The sequence below is a fragment of the Kogia breviceps genome, chromosome 18 (genome assembly GCF_026419965.1).
Source record: "Kogia breviceps isolate mKogBre1 chromosome 18, mKogBre1 haplotype 1, whole genome shotgun sequence".
Lineage (NCBI taxonomy): Eukaryota > Metazoa > Chordata > Mammalia > Artiodactyla > Physeteridae > Kogia > Kogia breviceps.
Window position 1 is genome coordinate 31,792,643 of NC_081327.1, and position 24,017 is coordinate 31,816,659.

At 57.2% G+C, this 24,017-nt stretch overlaps 2 protein-coding genes across 15 annotated transcripts in view; one reads left to right on the forward strand and one right to left on the reverse strand.

The window, feature by feature from the left end:
- Positions 1–126: 126 nt before the first annotated feature.
- Positions 127–23,817, forward strand: KATNB1 (katanin regulatory subunit B1). 7 transcript variants are annotated; one of them, XM_059045416.2, is made up of 21 exons: positions 127–273; positions 1,416–1,714; positions 6,784–6,914; positions 10,705–10,822; positions 14,699–14,799; positions 15,189–15,230; positions 15,874–15,957; positions 16,172–16,287; positions 16,753–16,824; positions 16,985–17,135; positions 17,301–17,491; positions 17,598–17,719; positions 18,141–18,191; positions 19,082–19,149; positions 19,309–19,428; positions 19,520–19,669; positions 19,861–19,937; positions 20,019–20,093; positions 20,327–20,443; positions 21,237–21,381; positions 23,722–23,817. In XM_059045416.2, exons 2-21 carry the CDS (start codon positions 1,675–1,677, stop codon positions 23,758–23,760), a joined length of 2,010 nt encoding a protein of 669 aa, XP_058901399.1. In that variant the 5' UTR covers positions 127–273; positions 1,416–1,674; the 3' UTR covers positions 23,761–23,817. The 7 variants fall into 7 exon arrangements, with proteins under 7 accessions (XP_058901399.1, XP_058901401.1, XP_066874641.1 ...); XM_067018538.1 differs by lacking the exons at positions 21,237–21,381; positions 23,722–23,817 and adding exons at positions 1,089–1,223; positions 20,788–21,209 and having other exon boundaries at positions 258–406; XM_067018541.1 differs by lacking the exons at positions 21,237–21,381; positions 23,722–23,817 and adding exons at positions 1,118–1,223; positions 20,788–21,209 and having other exon boundaries at positions 272–406; positions 19,360–19,428.
- KIFC3 (kinesin family member C3) overlaps positions 22,237–24,017 on the reverse strand; it is a 35,555-nt gene continuing 33,774 nt past the window's right edge. For all 8 annotated transcript variants that reach the window (XM_067018508.1, XM_067018510.1, XM_067018507.1 and 5 more), the window contains 3 exons: positions 23,535–23,643; positions 23,024–23,052; positions 22,237–22,825 (listed from right to left, as the gene is read on the reverse strand). In XM_067018508.1, the coding sequence (XP_066874609.1) occupies positions 23,048–23,052; positions 23,535–23,643 (114 nt within the window). In that variant the 3' untranslated portion in view covers positions 22,237–22,825; positions 23,024–23,047. The remainder of the gene's footprint in view (positions 22,826–23,023; positions 23,053–23,534; positions 23,644–24,017) is intronic.

Below are 24,017 nucleotides of genomic sequence, written 5' to 3' on the forward strand. Positions count from 1 at the left end.
TGAACGCTCCTTCCTCGTGATTAGTCCAATTCAGGAAAAGGGGGAGGGTACTAAGGAAAAGCGGCAGAAACGCCTGCTTCTATTGGTCAAACCCGGAGGGGGTGGGGCGCTCGCGGCGGCTGATTGGTGCGGGAGGTGAGGAAGGCGAGGCTCTGAGCCGGAGATTTTGTTGTGAGGGTCGGTTGTCAAGCAGCGGCCAATCAGGCCAGGGGATGGAGGCAAGTGGGGGTCGCGCCTGGAGCGGAGCCTCGGCCTCCAGATCCGCAGCTGCAGGTGGAGTGGACGCGGGGTCGAGGGGGCGAGGAAGCGAGGGGAGGATGAGCCCTGGGCTGGGCCGAGACAGGCGCGACCAGGACAGGCTGCGGCGGAGAGGGCTCTGGGCGGAGGGAGGCTAGAGCCTGTGCCCGTAAGCTGAGAGGAGTGGGAGGATTAGGCGAGGCCGAGGGACCCAGCCCCAGCTTCGGGAGGGGTGGGACCGGCGCGGAGGCCGGAGGGGAAAAAACCAGGGAGGCTGGAAGCAGAGCCGGGGGTCTAGCAGGAGGAGGGGTGATGAATAGGGACCCAAGAAGCAAGAGAGTGAATGAATGGGGATACTGTTAGCGCAGGGGAAAGGGGGAGAAAAGAGGGTCTGGCGAGGCAGGGGCCAAGTTAGGGAGCCCAGGAGACAGGATGTGCACGCATGGCGGGGACACAGGCGGCAGAGAGAAGGAGGAGTGAATGGAGGACTAGAGAGTCAGACTGGGGAACCCAGGAAAAGGGGAGGGCGAGGATAGGGTTCGTGGGAAAGAGGCTTGGAGGAAGGGGTAGGAGGCTCCATGAGGTCATCTTTTAGAGTTGAAGAGTCATACCGACTCACGACCAGACTGGAGGCCTAGTTCCCAGCACTGTCCTTGGGAATTGCAGGGACCCGGTGTAGTTCCCTTGATACGAACTGGACCCCCAGGGCCCCCTTTGAGACTCTCCCCAGAGAAGACTTCAATGCCTATCTCTAGGGTGCCTCTGATGGGCCCCTAAACTTAGCCTCTGACTCCGCCCCCTTCCCATACGTCAGACAAACAGTGACTCCCAGCAATCTATCCTAACTGCAGACATGTGGTCTTCCCCCGCCCCACCGCAGCTGCTGCATTTCAGGCAGCCGGCTTCCTGGAACAGAGCCTCCTCCCATCATCCTGGCGTCTGGGAGGACCTTCTTTTTCCCTGTGTTCCAAGTCACCCTGTCTGAGGTACCCCCTCTCCAGATTCTCAAACCCAGTTTGCAGCGCATCTCTTGGCTCTGGTGGCTTTGGTGGGTGTCTGTCTTTATCAAGTGGCCTTGGACATCCAGGGAGCTGCATCTGCAGGTCTGCAAACCCAGGGACCCACTGAGCTCTCCCTGAGTGTTTGCTAACAAGCCATCACCTGTGTTTGTGTTCCAGCCCAGTGTTGAGCTGAGATGGCTCAAGCCTGACATTCCATGACCCAGGATCCCAACAGTCACGCACGGGCTGCTGCTGTGGACGATTTAAAACGACGAGGTGGTCCGGGGCTGGGAGACGAAGCATTCCCTCTGCCTGGATGTGTGGAAACTGCCTGCCAACTTGATTGGCGGATCTGGGGGGGGGGGGATCCACCCCCACCCCACAAGGAAAGCATAGTCTATTGTGGGTGGAACTTCAGGTGCCAGCCAGCTGAAGGATGGCCACCCCTGTGGTCACCAAGACAGCCTGGAAGTTACGTGAGTGGTTTTCTTTCTCACCCCATTTACCCTGATAGCTGTTTGTTGCTGGGTGGCCTGAACCCCCAACTGTGTCTGCAGTTCTTGGCACAGGGGGAGACTCCACGCTTTGGAGTAAAGTAGACCAAGATGCAAATCATGCCTTTGGCATTTTGTAGCTGGGTGACATTGGCCGGGTGAATTAACCTGTCTGAGGCTTAGTTTCTTGTCTGTGCAAGGAGATAATCACGCCTCCATTCTAGAGTTGCTGTGAGAGTCAAGTGAGAAAATGAACATAATGAAGCACTTAGCAGGATTTCCAGGTAGGCTGGCAGTCGGGATGGGGCAAGAAATCCCGAAAGATGTTCTTGGAGTTTTCAGACGCCTCACAAGTCGAGCTCCCCCATCAGATGAGGGCATGGGGGCTGGGGTGAGAGGATAGGCAGAGGAATGCTGATAGCCTCTGGAATGTACCTGAGCCTGGGCACCACCCACCCCCACCGTTACTCTATACTGACAGCTCTAAACTCTTTGGTCTTAGGACACCTTTATACTCTTTAAAAATTATTGAGGACCCCAAAGAGTTTTTGTTTATGGGAGTCACATCTATCAGCATTTACCATATTAGAAATTAATACTGAGACATTTTAAAACACAAGAACGCAGAAACTTGCCGTTAGTGATGATGTCCTCACATGTCATGTATCTCCTGGAAAACCCCACCATATTCTTGTGAGCAAATGAGAGTATAAAAGTCAAATTCCATCTTAGTATTATGATAAAAGTAGTTTTGTTCTCTTGGACCCCCAGAAGGATCGTGAGGATCCCAGTGTTCTCCAGATCATATTTTGAGACCTGTTGCTCTACATGTTGGTGCTTCTGTGGGCTGTTACCCCACCTGTAATAACTGGTTGGCATAGATCTGGTGTGTCCAAACTGGTCACCCTCTGCTATGAGCTGTCCCTGGGTTGTTTTCAGAAGCTGGGGTAAGGCTCCCTCACTTTATTTATTTATTTATTTATTTGCGGTATGCGGGCCTCTCACTGTTGTGGCCTCTCCCATTGCGGAGCACAAGCTCCGGACGCACAGGCTCAGCGGCCATGGCTCACGGGCCCAGCCGCTTCGCGGCATGTGGTATCTTCCCGGACCAGGGCACAAACCCGTGTCCCCTGCATTGGCAGGCGGACTCTCAACCACTGCACCACCAGGGAAGCCCTCCTTTACTTTTTTTTTTAGCAAATTGTTTATTTATTTATTTATTTATTTATTTATTTATTTTTGGCTGTGTTGGGTCTTCGTTTCTATGCGAGGGCTTTCTCTAGTTGCGGTGAGTGGGAGCCACTCTTCATCGCAGTGGGCGGGCCTCTCACTGTTGTGGCCTCTCTTGTTGTGGAGCACAAGCTCCAGATGCGCAGGCTCAGTAGCTGTGGCTCACGGGCCTAGTTGCTCCCCAGCATGTGGGACCTTCCCAGACCAGGGCTCGAACCCATGTCCCCTGCATTGGCAGGCAGATTCTCAACCACTGCGCCACCAGGGAAGCCCTCCTTCACTTTTTTACCTGTGAGAATCTGGGCAAAACTCTTTGCTGGGCCTCAGCGTCCTCAATTATAAATGAGAGGCTTGGGCCATTTTCAAATTGTTCCTCAGCCCTAGGGTTCTGGGAGAATCCTGTTATGGGCTCCCAAGGAGGGTATACTTTGGACAGAGTGGCTTTGTATTTATTGGGGTTATGAATGTATACCTTCCACAGCTGTTTTTCCTGAGAAACCAGGAAAGAACCAGGCACTGGGGAGACAGTGGGGGACAGAATAGACAAGGTCCCTATGCAATGGGGCTCAGAGCCTAGGGAGAGCAACAGGCAAGAATCAGATAATCACACTGACCCATCTCTCCTTGGAACCTAATTCCAAGCTGGAACAGTTAACAGTTGTGCTTTGAATCAGTTAACTAGGTGATGAGGGGTGGGGTAGGGGAGTACTGTAGGCTGCCTAAACAGCATGTGCAAAGGCCCTGAGGCAGGAAGCTTGGTGCATTGGAAGGCCTCAGAAGAGGCCATGGGCTGTAGCACAGCAGTGGGGAGAATGTGGTGTCACATAGGCTGGTGAGGACATGTGTCTATAGGACCCCAGCCCTTCTGAGGTTTTGGCTTTATCTGAAGGGCAAGGCCAAGCCCTCAAAGCATTCAAGTGGGAGGTGATGTGATCAGGCATATTGGGCATCTGCTGACAATTTCATGTGCACAGCAGTTTCCATGGGTATAAACTGTCTGAGAGCCCAAGCCCAAATGACCTCTGGCTCCTTGTGGCTCTAGAGTCTGGGGAGGATCAGACCGTGCTTTGCCAGCGTGAGGTCATTGAAACCTAGTTCTTTGCAACTTCTGTTTGGGGTGCAGGTGCGCAGTGCCTCTGGCCAGAATGCAGTGTTCCCCCAGCTCTGGCTGGGATGTGGGGTCCAGGTTGTGCCACCTGAGCTTGGGAAACTAGTATGGGCCTGTGCCACAGCGTAGAGCAGCAGCCATCAACCTGGCCTGCTGTGAGGATTTTTGCTTGTTTTTATTTGTTTGTACATTTAAATTCAGTACCCAGGCCTGGACCATTGCTGGATGTTGTCCTTCAGGCCAGAGTGGGAGCTCTTGGGCCAGTGCCCTATGCCAAGGCCTCTGCCTGGTGTCTGAGGTGTGCCCCCCTTTCCCCACCCCACCTCCTGGTCCCTCCAGAGGCTCCAATCAGTCCCCTGCTCAGGCAGCTTGCAGGGGAGTGGTCTGAGCCCTTCTAGAAGCGCCCAACCTTGAAATTCTTCTCACCCCAAAGTCTGTGGTTCTTTAGGCTGGATTCCCTGTTTCAGGGACCATCTGATCAGGCTGGAGTGTGAAGACAAGAACCTTATCACTATCCCTACCCACTGTCTCTTAGTGCCCGGTCTAGAGCAGGTACTCAGGAAACATTTATATCATGCATTAATGGCTGTCTCTGGGGGCAGTAGTCCTGAGGTGCAGAGAGGGGTGGCAGTGCGCCCAGGAGGCCCAGTGCAGTGGGGGCCAGCCAGGACTTTGCCTGGGAAGGGTGAGAGCCGGGGTGGGTAGTCAGGCCTCTAGGTGGGTCACACCCACAGGGCAGCACATGCGGGAAGTGTCTTCAGGGAAGGGGAGAGAACCCCAGGCTGGGGATCAAAGTGCTCAGGGGGAAGGTGGTTTGCTCTCTAGCTGGGTTAGGCCGTCAGTTTGACCCAACAGAAGCTCTTGAACATACAAGTGTCTGTGACTAGAGCCCCAGAGCATCCAGGCATCTGTCCCTACAGTGTCCAGAGGACAGAAGGTTCCTTGGCTGAGGTGCGGACCAGAGAGAGGCCCAGCTTCCTCGAATCCAGTGAAGGGGTCCCCAAGGCCCTGGCTCAGGTTTGGGCCTGCTGGGAGCTCTCGCCCTGCTGGGGCTGGCCTAGCCGAGCCTTGAGGTGGGGTGTTGTCTGTGAGGTCGAGCCTGGAGCCTGGTCCCCTGGGCAGCTCTGACAGCCCCTGTGAGCCCCACCACCTGGCAAGCATTCTCCTGGGCCCAGCTTCCCAACCTTCCTGCCATCTGAAGCGGGCACCACAGAGACCCCCAGGCAGGGTGGAGGCCAGAGCAGGTGCCCAAGAGGGGCCTCTGCAGGGCAGCCGCACCGGCCTCCCCCTCAGAGTCACCCACGCCGGCCTCGCAGCTGCCTCAGGGCGTCAGCGCGTTGGGGTTTTCCCTCATCTGTGTGGGGAGCCCTGTTTCTTCCCTCTGCATTCTGAGGAGGAGCTACTCAGGCCCTGGCTCGGAGGCCTGGGCTGCCTCTTGGTTCCTTGCCCATGTTTTGTTCCCTGGGGACCCTGGCAATGTCCTCTGAGACATACGTCTGCTGCACCCCCAGTCCAAGCCAGGGGCCCTCGTGGCCGCCCACAGTGACCTTGCCTCCCGCTCTGTCCGGTCAGCCCTCATACCTAGACCCCTCAGTCGGCTGCGTCCTGCTCCCTCCGCACCCAGCCCACCCTCCTGTGCCCTCCTGGGCCCCAGTGCCCGCTGTCCATGGCGTCTGGTCCTTGGCCTGCCAAGCAGCCGTGAGCACTCAGCCCCTCGCAGCAGCCCACAGGCATGTCCTCATTGAACCCTCAGTAGCCCAGTGAGCCAAGCACTGTTATTATCCCCATTTACCCGACGAGGAACCCAGCACTCAGAGAGGGTGAGCAACTTGTCTAAGGCCACACAGCTTTCAATAGCAGAGCTCAGACCAGAACCCAGTCCATGATTCTGAAGCTGCGGGCTGAAGCCCTGGCTGAGCTCACCTGGGGACGGCTCGTCTGTGGTTGACCTGCACGGTTCTGAAAGTGTGTTCCCCAAAGCAGGAACACCGGGCAGCGGCTGAGAGGTGCTTAGGTGGTACATGGGTCAATATTTTTCATTTTAATAATTGTTTTCATTTTTCTTTTTGTATCATAGAAAAAATAGAATGAACATATCAAGCTTAAAATTTCATGCATATTATTACTTAAACGACACAGCTAAATAAAGATAGCAAGTCAGTTTTAAAAATTGAGCATAGTAAGTCAATAACAGTACCTGTGGGTATACAGAAAAAGGAAAAATATCATGAGGCCTAAGGGAAGGATGGGAATGACTGAAGTTGAGAAATAGTCATTTCTTTCTTTTTTTTTTTTCTTTTTTTTTTTTTTTGCGGTGCGCGGGCCTCTCACTGCTGTGGCCTCTCCCATTGCGGGGCACAGGCTCCGGACGTGCAGGGTCAGCGGCCATGGCCCACGGGCCCAGCCGCTCGGCTGCATGTGGGATCTTCCCGGACCAGGGCTCGAACCCGTGTCCCCTGAATTGGCAGGTGGACTCTCAACCACTGCGCCACCAGGGAAGCCCGAGAAATAATCATTTCTGTCTCAGGCCCAAACTCTGCCTCGTCCCACGGCTCATGGGGGTGTCTGGGCACCAAAGGGAGCCGCAGGGGGCAGAGCCCTCCCTCTGGGCTTCGGGTGCCAGGGCTGGTGGCCGAGCAGGGCAAGGCTAGCCCTTCTCCATGTGGCCTGTCAGGCCCCTGACTGCCTTGTCTCTCTGCTCTTTCCTCTATAGAGGAGATCGTGGCCCATGCCAGCAATGTGTCCTCGCTGGTGCTGGGCAAAGCCTCGGGCCGGCTGCTGGCCACAGGTGGGGATGACTGCCGTGTCAACCTGTGGTCCATCAACAAGCCCAACTGCATCATGGTGAGGCTCAGCCAGCAGGTGGGGCTGGGGAGGGGTGGGTGGGCAGGCCAGGGTTGGGGGCTGGGAGCGAGCAGCTTTTCTGGAGCCCAGCACATCAGTGCCTTCCCCAGCCGTCTGCTCAGGAAGGCCCAGGACAACCCTGATGGCTGGGACAGTGACCCGTCCTCAGGAATGGCGGGGTGGGGAGGTCACCTGGCCATGGGACAGAACTCCGGGGAGCCTGCGTGAGAAGGCTAAAATAATCCCACAGACCCGAATTTGAGCCTCCCCTGCCCACTGGCCTATCCACTTGCCCGTCAGTTACAAGTGCGGTTGTTTTGATTCATTCCCCACCTCATTCCACAAAAAGGATCTGAGCGCCCCTGGTTGGAGCTGATTAGAGGACTGGTTCTTTAACAGTGTTACCGAACTTAGGTCTGGCTGCTCGCAGCTTGGAAGCCAATACTCGAGAGGCAAGTGTTGGTTGAAAGGTAAGGTTGCTTTATTCAGGAGGCCGGCAACTGGGGGGAAGGCAGACGTATCCAATGGCCAACTCCCCCCCCCGTTGATCGGAGGGCAAGAGCTTTAAAAGGAGAGTTTCAGGGGTATATAGGTGCTGGGAGGGCGCCATTGCAGAGCAGCACAGCCAGCTCTGACACTCATCTTGAAATTGGTCATGCAGTGGTCTGATCAGCATCATCTTTAGTACCGGGGTCTGTTTGTTCCCGTTTCTTTGAGGCCAGTTCTTGGAAGCAGTTTACGTCATGGCTATAGTCTGGTCGTCATGTAGTCAACTTCTTCCACCTGGTGGGAGTTTCAATATCTACAAAACAGCTCAAAAGATATGGTTCAGATCATTATCCATAGCCCTTGAAGAGGAACTAAAGGTCCTTGACTTCGTTTAATGACTAAGCTATTATTATTTGGTCTTGTTTGACTGCTTTCCTTGCTGCTTCTGCATTTTCTTCACTTCTCTGATTAAACTTATTCTTTGACAGAAGTTTCTCTACAGACAAAAGGCAGGCAGAGGACATGTGGGGAGGTGTGTCTGTCCTAGGAAGACCCCATAGGGTCCTGCTCCATTTCAGTGGCACTCTCTCCCTGTACACAACTATATTGAACGCCAAAAACTGTTTTCCAAAACAGGAAGGTGTAAAGGAGGGAAAAAAAATAACAAAAATGAATCACATATAGTTTGATTATCCAAAGACCATTACATTTGGTATTTTGGTCTGTGCCCTTCTAGGTACGCATGCATGTGTGTGCACACTTGTGCCTGTATGTACACATGCACACATGCAAACACGCCTATGTGTACACATGCAAAAACGTATAACAGTATGTTTCTAGAACACTATCTTACTCTTCTGTAGCCTGTTTTTTTTTTTTTTTTAAATAACAACATCGTCAGCATTTTCCTGTGTCAACAAATATCCTTTTACGATATGATTTCTAAAAGCTTCGCAGTATTTCATTGTAGGGATGAGCTGGGCCACGCCTGGTTCCCAGCGTGGAAGTCATTGCCGGGTTTTTGGCTCTGCTCAGCCGCAGTGGGGAACATCCTCATCTCCCTAAATCTTTGAGCAGATCTTCGACCTTCACGTTGAATCTGTGGGTGTGGCATGTTTTAAAAAGCTTTCAAAACATATTGCCAAACTGCCCTCTGGAAATCAATTTACATCCTCACCAGCAGCACAGAAGCCTGCCCTCTCCCGCCACAACCTTGCAGCACAGGGCAGTATCAGTCTTTTGACTCTTGGCCAAGTAAAGATAAAGATAAAAAGCGGCGGGAGGTGATATTTATTTATTTATTTGGTTGCACGGGGTCTTAGCTGCAGCAGTTGGGCTTCGTAGTTGCGACTCACCGGCTCCTTCGTTGCGACACGCGGGCTCCTTAGTTGTAGCTCCTTAGTGGTGGCACGTGGGCTCCTTAGTTGTGGCATGCATGTGAGATCTAGTTCCCCGACCAGGGATCGAACCCCGGCCCCCTGCATTGGGAGTGCGGGAGTGCAGAGTCTTATCCACTGCGCCACCAGGGAAATCCCGGGAGGTGAATATTTATTAGTAGAAACTTAATCAGCTCAGTGTTATTGTGAGGTCCAGCAGACAGCTGCGATCTGACCCGAACCACGGCCAAGGTTAAGGACAGAACTGAAGTGTTTTGCTTCACTTTGCTTTGGGGGTTCAAATGTGTTTCCCCTCTCTGAAATGCCAAAGTAACATACACCAGTTGAAAAAGAATCAACAGAGGCTGACCAAAAATGGACGTGAAGTGACCCCCATGCTCTCACCCTCAGAACAGCACAGTGGACAGCATGGGGTCTGGCCTCTAGACTAAGCCGCTTACACCAGGTGCAGCTCGCAGGTCCCCAGCAGGCCTCATCCCCTCACTCGCCACAGAGCAGGCCTCTCAGTGCCTCAGACTCACCAGGTTCTTTCTCACCTGAGATGTATACACACGCTACCACCTCTGCAGGCAGTCTTTGCATTTCTGTGTGTTTTTGACTGTGAGTGAACTTGTATAGCTCCCTGACCCACACATCCCTCCCTGGAGACAACCGTGGCTCCCGATGCCTCTGTGTCCTTCCAGGATTGTTTTATACATTTGCAAGCAAATGTGTATGCCTGGTCCCCTTCCCCTCCTCAGTTTGCGCAAATGCTATCGAACGACATATACTGTCCTCCACCTTTTCTCACCTAAGAGCATCACGGAGATTAGTCTTTCTCATATTCAGAGGGTGCCTCGTTCATCCTTGTGGCCAAATGCTATTCCATTGCATAGGTGGCCACAGCTTATCTAACCAGTTTCCTGTGATTGGCATATATATTGTTTCCAGTCTCTTGTCAGATTCACAGCAGAGAATGACCTTGGGTCTGTGTTGTTTCACGAGTGTTGAGTGTGTGTGTGGGGGTAAGCCCCAAGGTGGAGTGGCTGGTGTGCAGGGAATGTGCATTTCTAAATGTGGACAGATTTTTACCTAATCGCCCTCCATGGAGTTTGTAACCATTTATACTCCTACTGGTGATACTGGGGAGTCAGGCAAGCTGCTTGTAACTGTCTGGCCTTTGGGTAGTTCTGCTGAGGAGCAGTTTTCCCCTACTGTCCCCAGTTCCCATGGGAACATGGTCTTAGCAAACGCTGATGGCATCACCACTGTGCATTCGGTGGCCAGTGCTGTACAGAGAGTGACAGACACCACGGATTTCAGATTCCAGCCTCCTCTCCGGAAAGCTGGAAGTGCCAGCACCTCCCACCCCCATCCCTGGGCTCAGCCCTGCCCAGCTCTGGCCTGGTCTGAATTGGGGGGAGCCTCTGTGTCTCCCAGCAGAGTCACTCCCAGGTCCCCTGGGTTCCAGAGCCCCTGCCTGAGAACATGGCTGGGTCCTCCAGAGGGGGGCGCCCCTGAGGATCCGCGCGTTCCAGAGGGGCGAGGTGTGTGCCGCTGACGAGCCAGGCCTCAGTTCTGCCGTGGTTTCCCCTCCTGAGGGCTGGGCCGGGCAGAGAGTGGAGATGGGTGCACAGCCCAGGTGGGCTGTGCTTTGGACTTGGGACTAAAGGGTCAGCTGCCACCACCCTCCCGAGGGGCCCAGGGCCACTTCTGCAGGTGATGTTCATGTCAGGAGCACAGTGGGTGATGGGTGGAGTATGACGGATCTGGCCTACTTTTAGCCCTGGGAGCCGAGAGGCCTGGGGGTGGCTTGGTCTAGCACAGCATCCCTGCTTGACATGCCTCCCAGGGATCCAGATTTTAGGGCCATAGCTGGGGGTCTGTTCACACAGAGTGCTGAAGCTGCCACCCTCTCTCCACAGAGCCTGACGGGTCACACGTCCCCAGTGGAGAGCGTGCGTCTCAACACCCCTGAGGAGCTCATTGTGGCCGGTTCCCAGTCGGGCTCCATCCGTGTCTGGGACCTGGAAGCTGCCAAAAGTAGGTGTCCGCACTTGCCTCCCCCACACGCACACCTGCAGTCGTGCTTGTCCTCGGCTTTCCTGTCTAGCCGCTTCCTCCGGGAAGCCTGTCCTGACTAGGTTTGGTGCTTTTCTCCTGGGGCACTGACCGGACAGTGTGGCGACCCCCCCATCCCTGTTGACCTGACAGCAGTGACGTGCATTGCTTTCTGAGTGCTGCCACTGAGGGGGCGTTCTGTAAATGTCTGAATGACGGACAAGTGTGTGCATGGGTGGGTGGGTGTCTGTGGATTCAGAACCTGGAATGACATCAAGTGCCACCAGGCACCACGCAGGACTCGTAAATGAGTGAGGGGGCTGTGTGCAGAGAACTGGGGTGTGTGCCCCACTCCCGAGGGTCCCCACTCAGCTCTAGCTAACTGTTGCCTGCAGGAATAGGGCCTGGGCGGCCAGACTTTCTGTTTCCTTGTGCTTTGTTTGTTTTAATTTAGTTTTCATCTTTATAGAAGTTATACATAGTCTAAAAAGTCAAATGCTGGTAGTTCACAAATGGTCACAATGGAAAGAGGAAGCCTTGCCCCACTCCAGGGGCCTCAGCCTTCTATCCTTTCACCTGGTGAGTGCTAATCGCCTCCGCTTTTCCAAACAATGTGGATATACTGCAGTTTCTTTTCTTTCTAAAAACACTTCATACATTAGCTGTGCCTTCCTCCTACAGAAAAGGAGAATTGAGCTCTCTCAGTGCTACCCCGGCTCTGTCACTCACAACATTTCCCCCTCATCCTCCCTGAATCACCTTTTAAATACTCAGTGTTTATATTATCAGGACCTATAGATATTATTCAGAGCTGATTGTATGTATTTCTTTTCTTTTGATAATTTTGTTTCCCTGGAATTAATAGTTGTTCTATCTTTTTTTTCATCTGCATGTTTTCTGTGTCTTTGTTACGAATACAGCCCCAACTTCTCTGCCAGAAGAGTAAGCCTCCTCCTTGAGTTTACCCCCAAACCCATCCCATCGTCGAGGTGTCTCTTCCCAAAGCCTCTGTTCCCAGGTCCTAGTGGCCTGGGAGCTCCCAGGCCTGCAGCCCAGCTGCCATCCTGGGGCCCTTGTCTCCTCCCCGGAGAACTCTCTCCGACTCTGCCACACTGGATCCCACGTTGTCACTTTTCTTGGTTTCCCGCCTCTTTTAGGTGCGGCACATTCTTTCATAGCTTACTGTGAAAGGGTACACGGCAAGCACAGTTTTAGAGGCTGAAAATGACTTTATTCTTTTTTATATATATAAATGTATTTATTTTATTTTTGGCTGCATTGGGTCTTCCTTGCTGCGTGTAGGCTTTCTCTAGTTGCAGCTAGTGAGGGCTACTCTTCGTTGCGGTGCGCGGGCTTCTTGCGGTGGCTTCTCTTGTTTGCAGAGCACAGGCTCTAGGCACGTGGACTTCAGTGGCTATAGCGCGTGGGCTTCAGTAGTTGTGGCATGTGGGCTCAGTAGTTGTGGCTCACGGGCTCTAGAGCGCAGGCTCAGTAGTTGTGATGCACGGGCTTAGTTGCTCCGCGGCATGTGGGATCTTCCCGGACCAGGGCTCGAACCCATGTCCCCTGCATTGGCAGGCAGATTCTTAACCACTGCGCCACCAGGGAAGTCCCTGAAAATTACTTTATTCTAAAACCACCCCCCTTTTATTTTTAAGAGTTTGAGTATAGAATTCTAGGTTGGGAATACTTTGCCCTCCGAATTATGAAGGTGCAGCTCCGTTGCCTTTTAGGTTCCAGGGTTGCTGTGGGGAGGTCAGTGCCGTCTCATCCCAGATCCCTCTCATGGGACCTGCTTCTTTCCTCCTTCTGCCTCTCTCTCTTTACAGGTTTGTAGGATCTTTGTCCCAGTGTCCTCAGCTTTCACAGAATAGGCCTTGGTGGGCCTATTCTCATCCCTCTGCTGGATCCTCACTGGGATCTTTTGGTCTATAAACTCATGCCCTCAGTTCTGGGCCAAGTGGGGAGTCCCGCCTTCCCTGGAAGGGGGGCTGCCTCTCAGCCTTGCTGGCTGTTGCCACACAGCAGTGTGGGCACAGTGTTGCCAGCTGTACAGATTTTTCAAGTGAAGCTGGGAGTCTGGACATTTATGTGGAATCCACCCATTTCTGAAGGTTGACAGCTAATTCAACATATTTTTCAAGGGCTTTGCTGGTGGCACAGTGGTTAAGAATCCACCTGCCAGTGCAGGGGACACAAGTTCGAGCCCTGGTCCGGGAAGATCCCACATGCCGCAGAGCAACTAAGCCCGTGTGCCACAACTACTGAAGCCCGTGCGCCATAACTACCGAAGCCTGCGCACTAGAGCCCGTGCTCCGCAACAAGAGAAGCCACCACAAGGAGAAGCCCACGCACTGCAACAGAGCAGCCCCTTCTCGCCACAACTAGAGAAAGCCTGCGTGCAGCAGCGAAGACCCAATGCAGCCAAAAATAAATAAATTAATTTTTTTAAAAAACATATTTTTCAGAACACTCTGCAGGCTGACACTCAGAGGTCCAAGTAAAACCTGTTTGCTCCTTGCTTTTTGCCAACCTCTAGTCTGGACCTTCCAGCATGCCAGGCGGGAGGCCATCCCCTACCTGAAGGACAGGAGAGGAAAGGGTAACATGGATTTTGCCGAGTCTGCCTCTTCCAGAAGAGATGCCCCACTTGCCTGGCTGAGACTTGAAGGGAAGGCCAAGGGCAGAAATCACACCGGAAGACTGTGTTCCTGCCTGCTTTCCACAGAGCAGCCAGAGGGTGAGGGTGGGTTAGCCCAGGATCCCACAGGAAGGCGTGCTTCACGAATGTGAACCTGCCACATCCTCTCAGGGCAGGCCAGGATTTCGGAAGCCTGGCTTGTGGAATGCAAAGCAGGTGGGCTGGTGGGGGTGGTGTGGACTGGGGCAGGAGCCAGACGAGTCTCCTCCCTGTAGGGTCTGGACTGGGCAGCATGTGCCCGAAGCCCCCTTGGCCAGCCAGGCAATGCTGAGCCCCCGAGACAACTACAGAGTGAGGAGGGCAGCTGCTCAGGTTTTGGTGTGGTTGAATCTTAAGCGGTTGTGTCTTAAAGCATTACATCTGGGGTCTGCTTGAACACCTCCTCCAACAGAGAGCTCACCACCTCACAAGGCAGCCTGTTTCACCTTGGCGCAAACCTAAGGATGGCTGGACTGCCACGCCCCTTGGCACCAGCACTCCTGGGGTGGTCAGTTTCATTCAAACAGCGGAATTATAAATCTTATAAAAAGCAAGACACATGAGGCCAGAGAGAAGAGGCAAACTTGAGTGGTACCAGAGAACACTGTGACAGAAACGCAAGTTTTGCCTGCAGCCTCCTTCATCTGCCACCTGCTAACATCCTGTTCAATGACCACCGCCTCCAAAAAGCCCCCCTGGGTTTCTCTTTTCAACCTAGCAGCTTCTCCCCCAGCTTGGACCTCTCCTGCATCTCTCTCCTTGCACTGTCTCGGGTGTGGTGGGATGCCTGGCAAACCATGAGCTCCACGTCCACATCCACAGGGCCTGAACCAAGTACAGTAGTTACCTGGCTCTGCTGACTCTCGGGCTTCACTCTCATGAGAGCATGCTGGGACAAGCCCAGAGGTGCAAGCTGCGGGGAGCTTGCAGGGAGTTTTCTGAGGGCTTGGGTAATGGCAGAAATGGCTGGCATCTCTTGAGAGGAAAATAAGAAAGTTAGTTGTTAGGGTGGTAGGATTCTGGTTGATTTTTCTCCCTGTTTTGAAAGTCTGTGCTACTGTTGTGTTTTTCTGTGCAGTCAGTATGAAAGCACACCCACGAACGAACACAACAGCCCTTGCTCCACCAGCCATCCTGTTTACCCCTCACGCCATTGTCTCTGCTCTCTTCCTTGTTAGTCCTTCGCACACTTATGGGACACAAAGCCAACATCTGCAGCCTGGATTTCCACCCGTATGGCGAGTTTGTGGCCTCGGGTTCCCAGGACACAAACATCAAGGTGAGCCACCACACTGCACCCTGGCTCTCCCGCCGGGCCAAGCAGCGAGACCGGGACAGTGTGTCCCGTCTGGGGTCGGGGGGTGGGCTTCGGCTCTTCGGGGGATATCTTCCACCTGTGTGACAGCATCCATGCCCTCCCAGGGCAGGGATGTGGAAGCGTTTGCCAGACATTTCTGCTCAGGATGACCCAGCTTTAGTGAGGGGTTTCCAGACCCCTGTCACTTGGTGGTATAATGACTTGGAGGTGCCCAGAGCCCCTCTCTGCTCATGCCACATGTTGCCCTCCTACCCAGGCTCTAAGACTTAGCTTGGCTCGGCCTCCCCAGCCCAGCCCACCTCGGTTGTGACCTGTCCTGACCCTGCCCCCCTCTGCTCCTCTCCTCACAGCTCTGGGACATCAGGAGGAAAGGCTGTGTCTTCCGATACAGGGTAAGCAAGGCGCCCTCTGTCCATCATTCCGCAAGCACCTTGCAGGCGCAGAGCATGGGATGGTGCCCAGACCCTGGCAGGGGCTGGAGGGGACTGTTGTCCAACCTGGGTGAGAACTTGAGAAACAAGAGTCCAGATGAGAAACATGCATCTGGAGCAGAGCAGGAGTGCGGTGGGTGGTCCACCTGGAGACCCAGCTTTCTGTGACTCCCCACAGAGCTGTGTTTACCAAACTGTTCTCCACAGTTTGCAGGCCACTAACAGGTGTCATTAAGTGAAGGGGGTTCCTGTTCATATGAGTTTGGAAGGACTGGGTTTAATAATTATTTGGGGGGGGGGGGTTCTAGACCCTTTGACATTAAGAAGAGACATTTAACTCTCCAAAAAGAGACACAAGACACATTGCTTCCCAAACTATAAGACCATGCAGTGTTGATTTCCTGGAGCGTCCTGCAGGACTAGGAGTCCATGACCACATGTGGAGAAGTGTCCCTCTGTGACATCTCCCACATGTGGCTGTCAGCCCCCTCCTTGCCTGCTCCCAGGAAGCACTGTTTATGGAGGGCAGGGAGGAGTGGGTGGTGGGGAGAGAAGTCCACTGGGCCCAGGTCCCCCGAGTGCCCATGCTCTGTCCTCCCCTCAGGGGCACAGCCAGGCCGTGCGGTGTCTCCGGTTCAGCCCTGACGGGAAGTGGTTGGCATCGGCCGCAGATGACCACACAGTGAAGGTAGCTCCCGGCCTGACCTGGGCCCAGGGCTGGGGGCTGGGGTCTGCTGCTCACACTCAGGTTGGGTCCTCAACTCCCTCCTGGTCAGGCTCGCACATCCCGAGCCTGTCCAGAGCGAGAGGTGGTTCGTGGATAAAGAGCTTGGGCTGGATTGGAGGGCGAGCGGGCAGCTGAGGGCCAGGCTGGCCCTGACCTCCACCCTGCCCTGCCCCAGCTCTGGGATCTGACTGCTGGCAAGATTATGTCCGAGTTCCCTGGCCACACGGGGCCTGTCAACGTGGTGGAGTTTCACCCCAACGAGTACCTCCTGGCTTCTGGCAGCTCTGACAGGTGAGGAGGAGGAGCAGGGCTCGTCGCCCATGACTGCCGTCCCTCACATCTCTGTCCTCTGGTGTATATCTGTCCCCAGTCTGTCTCTGTATCCCATGGTGTCATATGATCCCAGGTAGACTGAATTAACTGCCAGCCAAGCTGGGATGGGACCTGGGTCACATCTCTCTCCCAACTCTGGTTCCCTGGCCCCAGTGTCCTGGGCCGTCATGGTATGTCTGGATCCGGCCCCAGTGTCCTGGGACTTGATTGCGTGTCTGGATCTAAGGCCCATATTCACCTCCCAGGTGCCGAGTCCCCTCCCGCTGCCTGTGCAGGGCCAGCCCCTGGCCCCAGGCATTGCTCTGAATGGCCGTGACCTGGGGCGGCAGGTGTCTGGAGAGAAGTGGGCTCCCCCGGCCACTGGCCTGCGTGGAGGCCAACACGTGGCACTGGCTTTCCAGCACAGCCTGGCTTCCTTTGCAGGACCATCCGTTTCTGGGATCTGGAGAAATTCCAGGTGGTGAGCTGTATCGAAGGGGAGCCAGGGCCTGTCAGGTAGGCGGGCGGCTGGGCAGTGGGCCCGGGCCCTCCTCCCGGGCGGTGGGGTGTGGCTGCAGGTGGACCTTTCCCATCTCCGCTTCCGCTCCCTCCCATCCTGGGCTCCCGCAGCCTCTCCGGTGTCTCCTGACCCACGGCCCACTCTCGCCTGGCCCAGGAGCGTCCTCTTCAACCCCGATGGCTGCTGCCTGTATAGTGGCTGCCAGGACTCACTGCGCGTCTACGGCTGGGAGCCCGAGCGCTGCTTTGACGTGGTCCTCGTCAACTGGGGCAAGGTGGCTGACCTGGCCATCTGCAATGACCAGCTGGTGAGAGAGCCACCGCCCACCGTGCACCCTTCTGCTGGGCCACCCGCCTGCCTGCCCCTCAGGCCCCCAACTCCCACCCGGTCCCGGGGGGGTCCTGCCCCCCCATCCCCCCATCCCTCCGCACCACCGCAAAGGGTCCTGCCCCAGCTCTGCCGCTTCCCGCAGATAGGCGTGGCCTTCTCCCAGAGCAGCGTCTCTTCTTACGTGGTGGACCTGACGCGGGTCACCAGGACGGGCACGGTAGCCCCAGACCCCATGCAGGACAGCCTGCCCCCAGCGCAGCAGCCGCCAAACCCCAGCGCCCCGCTTCGGCGCATCTACGAGCGGCCCGGCGCCACCGGCAGCGAGCCTCAGAGGTGGGGTGCTCGGGGCCCCAGAGGGCGCTGGGGGGCGCAGGAGGAGGGCCCGCAGCCCCTGCTTCACTGGGGCCCCCGCCTCCTTTCTGCCCGGCCTGCTCCCCAGGGTGAAGCAGAACTCAGAGAGCGAGCGCCGCAGCCCCAGCAGCGAGGACGAGCGGGAGTCTCAGGCGGAGATCCAGAACGCCGAGGACTACAACGAGATCTTCCAGCCCAAGAACAGCATCAGTGAGGCCTGGGCCCTCCCCTCCGAGCCCCAGCGTTCCCCTCTGTGAAATGGAGGCACATGGTCCTTTCTGGGGATGGCGTCCCTGTTGCTGCACTCCCTTAGCTTAATTCCTAACCCACGTCTGGGCCCGGGCTCTGTTCCTAGGTCCTCTAGGCCCCAGCAGAGGCCCAGCAGCCACTCAGTGCTTGGCCTGCCCCGAGCAAAGAAAGGCCCAGCGGGGCAAGGGGCCGGGAAGGGGCAAGCCTGAGGGTTCGGGGCCCGGGAACGGGTCACAGTCTGCAGCTGTGCACGCGCCTGGGAACCACCTTGCATCCCCCACATCCTGACGGGCCCAGGGTCCCCGGCCGGCTGGGCCCTGAGGGCTCAGACAGCAGCCCTGGGCTGACCCACATGAGTCCCCAGCCCCCTTTACCTCTGCAGGTCGGACGCCACCCCGAAGAAGTGAGCCCTTCCCAGCACCCCCGGAGGATGGTGAGTCGGGGGGCAGAGCCTGGCCTCCCAGGGTCCCCAGCTCCCTAGTCCTCCCCTCCCATAGCACAGTTTCCAGCCTCTCTCCCACTGGATCTTTTTCCTCCACTCACCCAAAAGCACCTGCTGTGTGCCAGGCCCTGGTGATTGAGCGTGAAAAGGCAGGTAGGTGCCCCCGTCAGGAGCCCACACCCAGTGAGGAAGGCGAACGGTAGACAGGGGAGGAAGGAGCCCGGAGTGGTGAGAGGCTCTGGGGCCTGTGTAGATGGGCCGTGAGGCTCTGAGGAGGCGGCACATCAAGCAGGTCTGGGGGCCAGGTGAGGAGACAGGAGGGGAGAGCCTTGGGTGGGAGGGAGCCGAGAGGACAGCGGGGGCTTGGGGTCCAGGAGCAGGAGGCCAGGCCCTGCAGGCCCTGGGTCGGGGGGTTGGGGGGAGAAAACCTGATCTGCTCACTTACGATTGGAGAAGGCAGCAGGGCGGGGCACCGTCATCCTCCAGACCATCCCTCCCTCCCCTGCTTTCTCTCCAAGGGGCCATCTTCTCGTGCCCCTCGGGCTGGGTTCCTGAAGGGCCTCTCTCTCCCGCACTCCCACTCACCATCCACTATCCACTCACCGCCCCCTCCCAAAACACACTCCTTTCCTAGTGAGGCGACAGGAGCGCCACTCCCTGGAGCTCCCTGGGTCCTGTCCACACATAGTGCTTGGCGCCTGCTTTCTGCCAGACCTGCGGCTGAGTGGGGGGGGCGGGGGGGCGGGGGACAGGCCCATCCCCATCCCCCAGGCCTCCCGTTAGAGGTGCCGCGCACAGTCCCAGCCCAAGCCCTGCCTTCTGCCCGCCCGTCCCTTCTCCTGGCCTGACCTGACCCAGTGATCTTTTCCTTCCGCCTCCAGACATGGCCACAGCCAAGGAGGCAGCAAAGCCCAGCCCAGCCGCGGATGTGCAGTTCCCGGTGCCAAAAGTATGTCCAGGTGGAGCGGGCAGGGTGTGGGGCTCGGAGAGGGGCTGGAGTCGTGAATCGGCACTGGGGCGGCCCTTGCGGGGGAGGGGGTGCTGAGAGGCAGGGAGGGAGGGAGGGGGGCCTTGGGCTGGCCACCTGCTGAGCCCCGGACCCCTCCAGCTCGAGGTCCTATCCCGGCCCCCAGTCGTCACTTCCACCCCTGCACCCAAGGCTGAGTCTGCCATCATTCCTGCTACCCGGAACGAACCCATCGGACTGAAGGCCTCCGACTTCCTGCCTGTGAGTGGGGGGCCCAGGCTGAGGGCGGGTGGAGGCCCGTGGGGTGAGGGCAGAACTTGGCTGCCAGCATCAGGGCACCCATCCCATGCAGGCCGTGAAGATCCCCCAGCAGGCGGAGCTGGTCGACGAGGATGCCATGTCACAGATCCGCAAAGGCCATGACACCATGTGTGTCGTGCTCACCAGCCGCCACAAGAACCTGGACACCGTGCGAGCCGTGTGGACCACGGGTGACATCAAGGCAAGTGCCACCTCTGCCCGGGTTTGGGGTTGAGAAGAGGGCCGCCCGAGGGGCACGTGGGGAGCTAGGCGGCCCCTGTCACCACGCCGAGCAGTCTTATGAACAGCCCGCAATAAACCCCATCATCACACCACACCCAGGCAGGGCCACTCAGTCCCCGGTCCCCTCTGACGGGTGCTCTGTTTGCACAGACGTCGGTGGACTCGGCCGTGGCCATCAACGACCTGTCCGTGGTAGTGGACCTCCTGAACATTGTCAACCAGAAAGCGTAAGTGGCGATGGCGGGGGGTGGGGGGAGGAGTGGGCAGGGCCGGGCACTGAGGGCACATGTCCCTGGCCCTCTCTCCAGCTCCCTGTGGAAGCTGGACCTATGCACCACTGTCCTGCCACAGATCGAGAAGCTTCTGCAGAGCAAGTATGAGAGGTACGGGTGGGGAAGCCGCACCTGCCTCCCAGCAGGGAGGGACCATGGGAAAGACCCCCAAGGGCCGGTGCCCTTGTGAGGTGGCTGTGCAGCATTGCTGGGCCCTCCAAATTTGAGAGGCCAGAGTGAAAACAAGCCCATCCTGCCTCTCTGATCCTGTCTCTGCCCCCTTTGTCTCTGCGTACCTTGCTCTCTTTCTATTTTTGACTCCATCCATCCCCCTGCCTCTGAAGCTATGTCCAGACGGGCTGCACCTCTCTGAAGCTGATCCTGCAGCGGTTTCTGCCCCTGATCACAGACATGCTGGCGGCCCCGCCCACCGTGGGTGTGGACATCAGCCGGGAGGAGAGGTGAGGAGCCAGCGGCGTGTGTGGCAGGGGTGCCACATCAAGCGAGAGCACAGGCCTGGGGGCCCAGCCTGCTTGTTGGTGGCCCTGCTGAAACAGCTTATAGAGGTCCTTGTGCCTGGGACGGTGGCTCAGGGCACGGGGTAGGGTTGCCAGAGCCTTGGTTCCCCCATGGCCTGGCTCTGCACTGCGCCCTGGCCCAGCCTCAGTGGGTCCTGCACTCTGGGCCTCAGCCTTCCTCCGGGAGGAGGGCCGGAGCGATTCGAACAGGAAAGGCTCCGGGGTTGGGTGGGGGTAACGGTGACCGTGCCGGGCAGCCGCCTCAAGCGTGGCCCCTCTGCCCGCAGGCTGCACAAGTGCCGGGTCTGCTACAAGCAGCTCAGGAGCATCAGTGGCCTCGTCAAGAGCAAGTCGGGCTTGAGCGGCCGCCACGGCAGTGCCTTCCGCGAGCTGCACCTGCTCATGGCCAGTTTGGACTGAGGAGCCCAGAGGGTGGTGGCACCCCCAGGCCTGGCCTCGGCCCCCCACTCCTGTTCCCTGTGCACCCACCGGCCCATGAGCCTCTGCCCGGCCCCCACTGCTGCCCTGCGGCCATTCTAGAGGCGGTGGCGCTGGCCCACTGGCCACCTCCACAGCCCTAAACGCTGACAACTTCTCTCCAGCAACAGCCGCCCAGCTTTGTCCGACTCCTGCTTCCTGGGGCAGCGAACCGAGCCCTGGGGCTGCTGCTGTAATTTATAAGGTGAATTTTATTAAATTTGTAACTATTCCTTGCTTTTCTTGCTGGGAGGTGCAGCCTCTGGCCACAAGGCTCTCCTGGGCCCCATTATTGCCTGCCTGGCTCTTCAAAGATGAGACCACTCCTTCTCCGAGACCCAGAGGCGGCGCACCAGGCAGCGTGGCCAGCAGGGGGCAGCAGAGCGATGGGCCGGCGGGAAGGGGTAAGTTCAGACTTGTTCTGGGGAGAAGAGGGACCCAGCAACTCCCCCCTTTCACGGCTAGGAGAAACAGGTGAGGAGTGGGGTCATCCCCTCTGTCTCAGCCACACTCCCAGCTGTCCTGTGGATGCCTCCAAGGCCAGCAGGTATACACTGCAGGGGGCCAGGACCCCAGCCTTGCAGGCATGGCCACCACGAGGCTGACCCAGGGCCCACCACCCTCCCCCATCCCCCCAGGAGGCCTCCAGGGATAGGACCGGAAGGGCAGCTGCCCCATCCTCCAAACAGTTTTCACTCCCTGCAGGAACCCCCAGTGCTGGCTGGCCGGAATAGCTCCCCTGACCCAGTGGTCGTCCCTTATGCTCCTGAGGCATAAGGGAACCACCCCAGTTTGGTGGGAGGGCCTCACTGAGCCCTGCCCATGTTTCCCCAAGGCTGGGAGTGGGTGCAAGCCAGCACAAACCCCGTGGTGGGGAGCAGCGGGGGGTGGTGCTATCGGCAGAGGGAGGAGGGGTGTGGCACTCACCTGTGGCCAGTTCACTTAAGGGGGCAAGGCCAGGGCAGAGGGCAGGCGGTGGAGTGGGGCCCACTCCGGCTGGGTTTTTAGCAAGCCTTTGGAGAGCTTGAGTTTCCCATCTATAAGATGGAGGTGACGGCACTGTTATACGGGTCAGTCATGATAAGGATGGTGGGGGGGGGGGGGAGGTGCCCACCACCCTCCAGTCAGGAATGTTCAGAAAAACATGATCCTAACTTGGTGACCAGCCAGCAGTGGGGAGCCAATGGCACGTGCCAATGCCCTCCTTGCTCCCTGTGATCTGGCCAGGGGTTCACGAGACCGACTCTTCCAGACAATGCTTGTGTAAAAAGGTTATTTTAATAAGTAAAAATGGCTAAGCTTCCAAAAGTTCTTAAATAGGATTTCAGAGGGAGGAAAAGGTCAAGAGGCCAGTGGGCAAGGAGAAGCCTGGTGCCAGGCAGGTGAGGGGGAGCAGCAAGGTCCCCAGCCCCTGGCCTCCTGCCGGCCATAAACGCAGCCCAGCCCGTGACCTGTGTACACCTAGGAATGCTATATACACGCCCAGTGAGACTCCTCCCTGGGAGCCAGAGACGAGTGGGGCAGGGCCACCCACCAACCGCCCAGTTCCCACTGTACCTGGGCCTTCTGGGGGCTCCTCAGCCCACCCACTAGGAAGGGGCCCTGCAGCCTGGGGAGGGTTGGGCCAGCCCGTGCCACCTGCGCCCAGAGCCACAGCCGAGACACCATTTCCTTCTGAGCATGTTTTTTATCTCTGAGGTGAGACGGGCGAACGAGGAGCCTCCACTCCGGCCTCTGCCTTGTGGGCTCCAGGTGCTGCAGCAGGAACAGGCCAGCCAGGCGTCAGGACCCAGTCCCTGGCCCGGCAGAGTGGGCATGTCCATCACACAGGCAACGGCCTCGACTTCCCTGCGGGAGGGGGAGGGTTTGTCAGCACCAGGATTGTCAACCTCTGTCCCAGAGCAGGAGGGAGCTGCAGAAGCACACAGGCAGCAGGCAGCGAACCCCAGACCCCGCCCTGAGCAGCCAGCTTCCCGGCACAGCCCTGCAACCCGAGGCGGCCAGGCGGCTGGGCGGGCAGCCCTGGGCTGCGGGCCCGACACTCACCTGGAGATTTTGCAGCCCCAGCCGTCAGGCTGAAATCAAAGCAACATGTGTCTCACCGGTGGGCCCGCCTTGGGCCAGGACCACCACCCCCACCCCCCGGGACCCTGCTCCCCCCTCTCCCTTTATTTAGACTCACCAGGCCCTTCTGTGAGTGGGCCGAGCTGGGGGCTGGAGCCCCGTATTCTAGTCCTGTGGCCTGGCTCCCTCCTCATCTGGGACAGGTGAGCTTTGCCCTTTCTACCCCCCGGGAGCCAAGGCCTGCCTTAGATGGTGTGTCTTGCATGAGCCCAGCCAGCCCAGCCTCAGAGGATTGTGTCCCGGGCCTCATGTCAGCAGCACTGCTAGGAGCCCAGAGAGCTGGACCCAGCACTATCTGCCCTGGCTACTTCCCAGAGCCAGGGAAGGTTGTGAAACAGGTTCTGGAGAAGTTTTAGAAACTTAAAAAAAAAAGGAAAGAAAAGAAAAAGCCCATTCAGATAAGGGCAGGCTGGCCCACTCCCTAAAGACTCACCCGAGGTCTGCAGCTTCCTCCTGATGGACCCTGGGCGGCTAGTGGTCCCAGAGCCAGGGGCCGAGTGGGCTCGTGCTGAGGGCTGTGGCGTCTGGCAAGCTGGCTCCCACTGTGAGCAGAGAAGGACAGGTGGGCTGGGCCTGCTGCCCTGGGTCTGCCCCCTACCCCACACGTTTCCCCTCCCCAGCCACCTGAAACGGTTCCCTCATCTGCAAGATGGACATGATGATGATACAATAACCATGGCGGGGAGGGTGTGAGACAGCATACGTAAAGAAATGAAGTAGTTACTACTGAGGGCCCGTGTGCCAGCCTGCACCCGCCCCCGCCCCACCTCCAACCAGCTGACGACCCCCACAGGTACCTCTGAGGCCGAGAAAGAACACCTGGACTAAAGAGGCTTCTGGGTTTGGGTTTAAGTTCTGGCTCAACCCCCTCTGGTATCTTCCCCTCCTCCACCACTCCACACTGTCCTCCCCTCCA

What these genes read in the sequence shown, in the direction of transcription:
- KATNB1 (XM_059045416.2), top strand. Translation starts at nt 1,675, where the DNA reads ATGGCCACCCCTGTGGTCACCAAGACAGCCTGGAAGTTAC. An exon ending in AGGCCTCCGACTTCCTGCCT is followed by an intron (nt 19,429 to 19,519) that starts GTGAGTGGGGGG and finishes CATCCCATGCAG; the next exon opens with GCCGTGAAGATCCCCCAGCA. An exon ending in CTGCAGAGCAAGTATGAGAG is followed by an intron (nt 20,094 to 20,326) that starts GTACGGGTGGGG and finishes CTGCCTCTGAAG; the next exon opens with CTATGTCCAGACGGGCTGCA.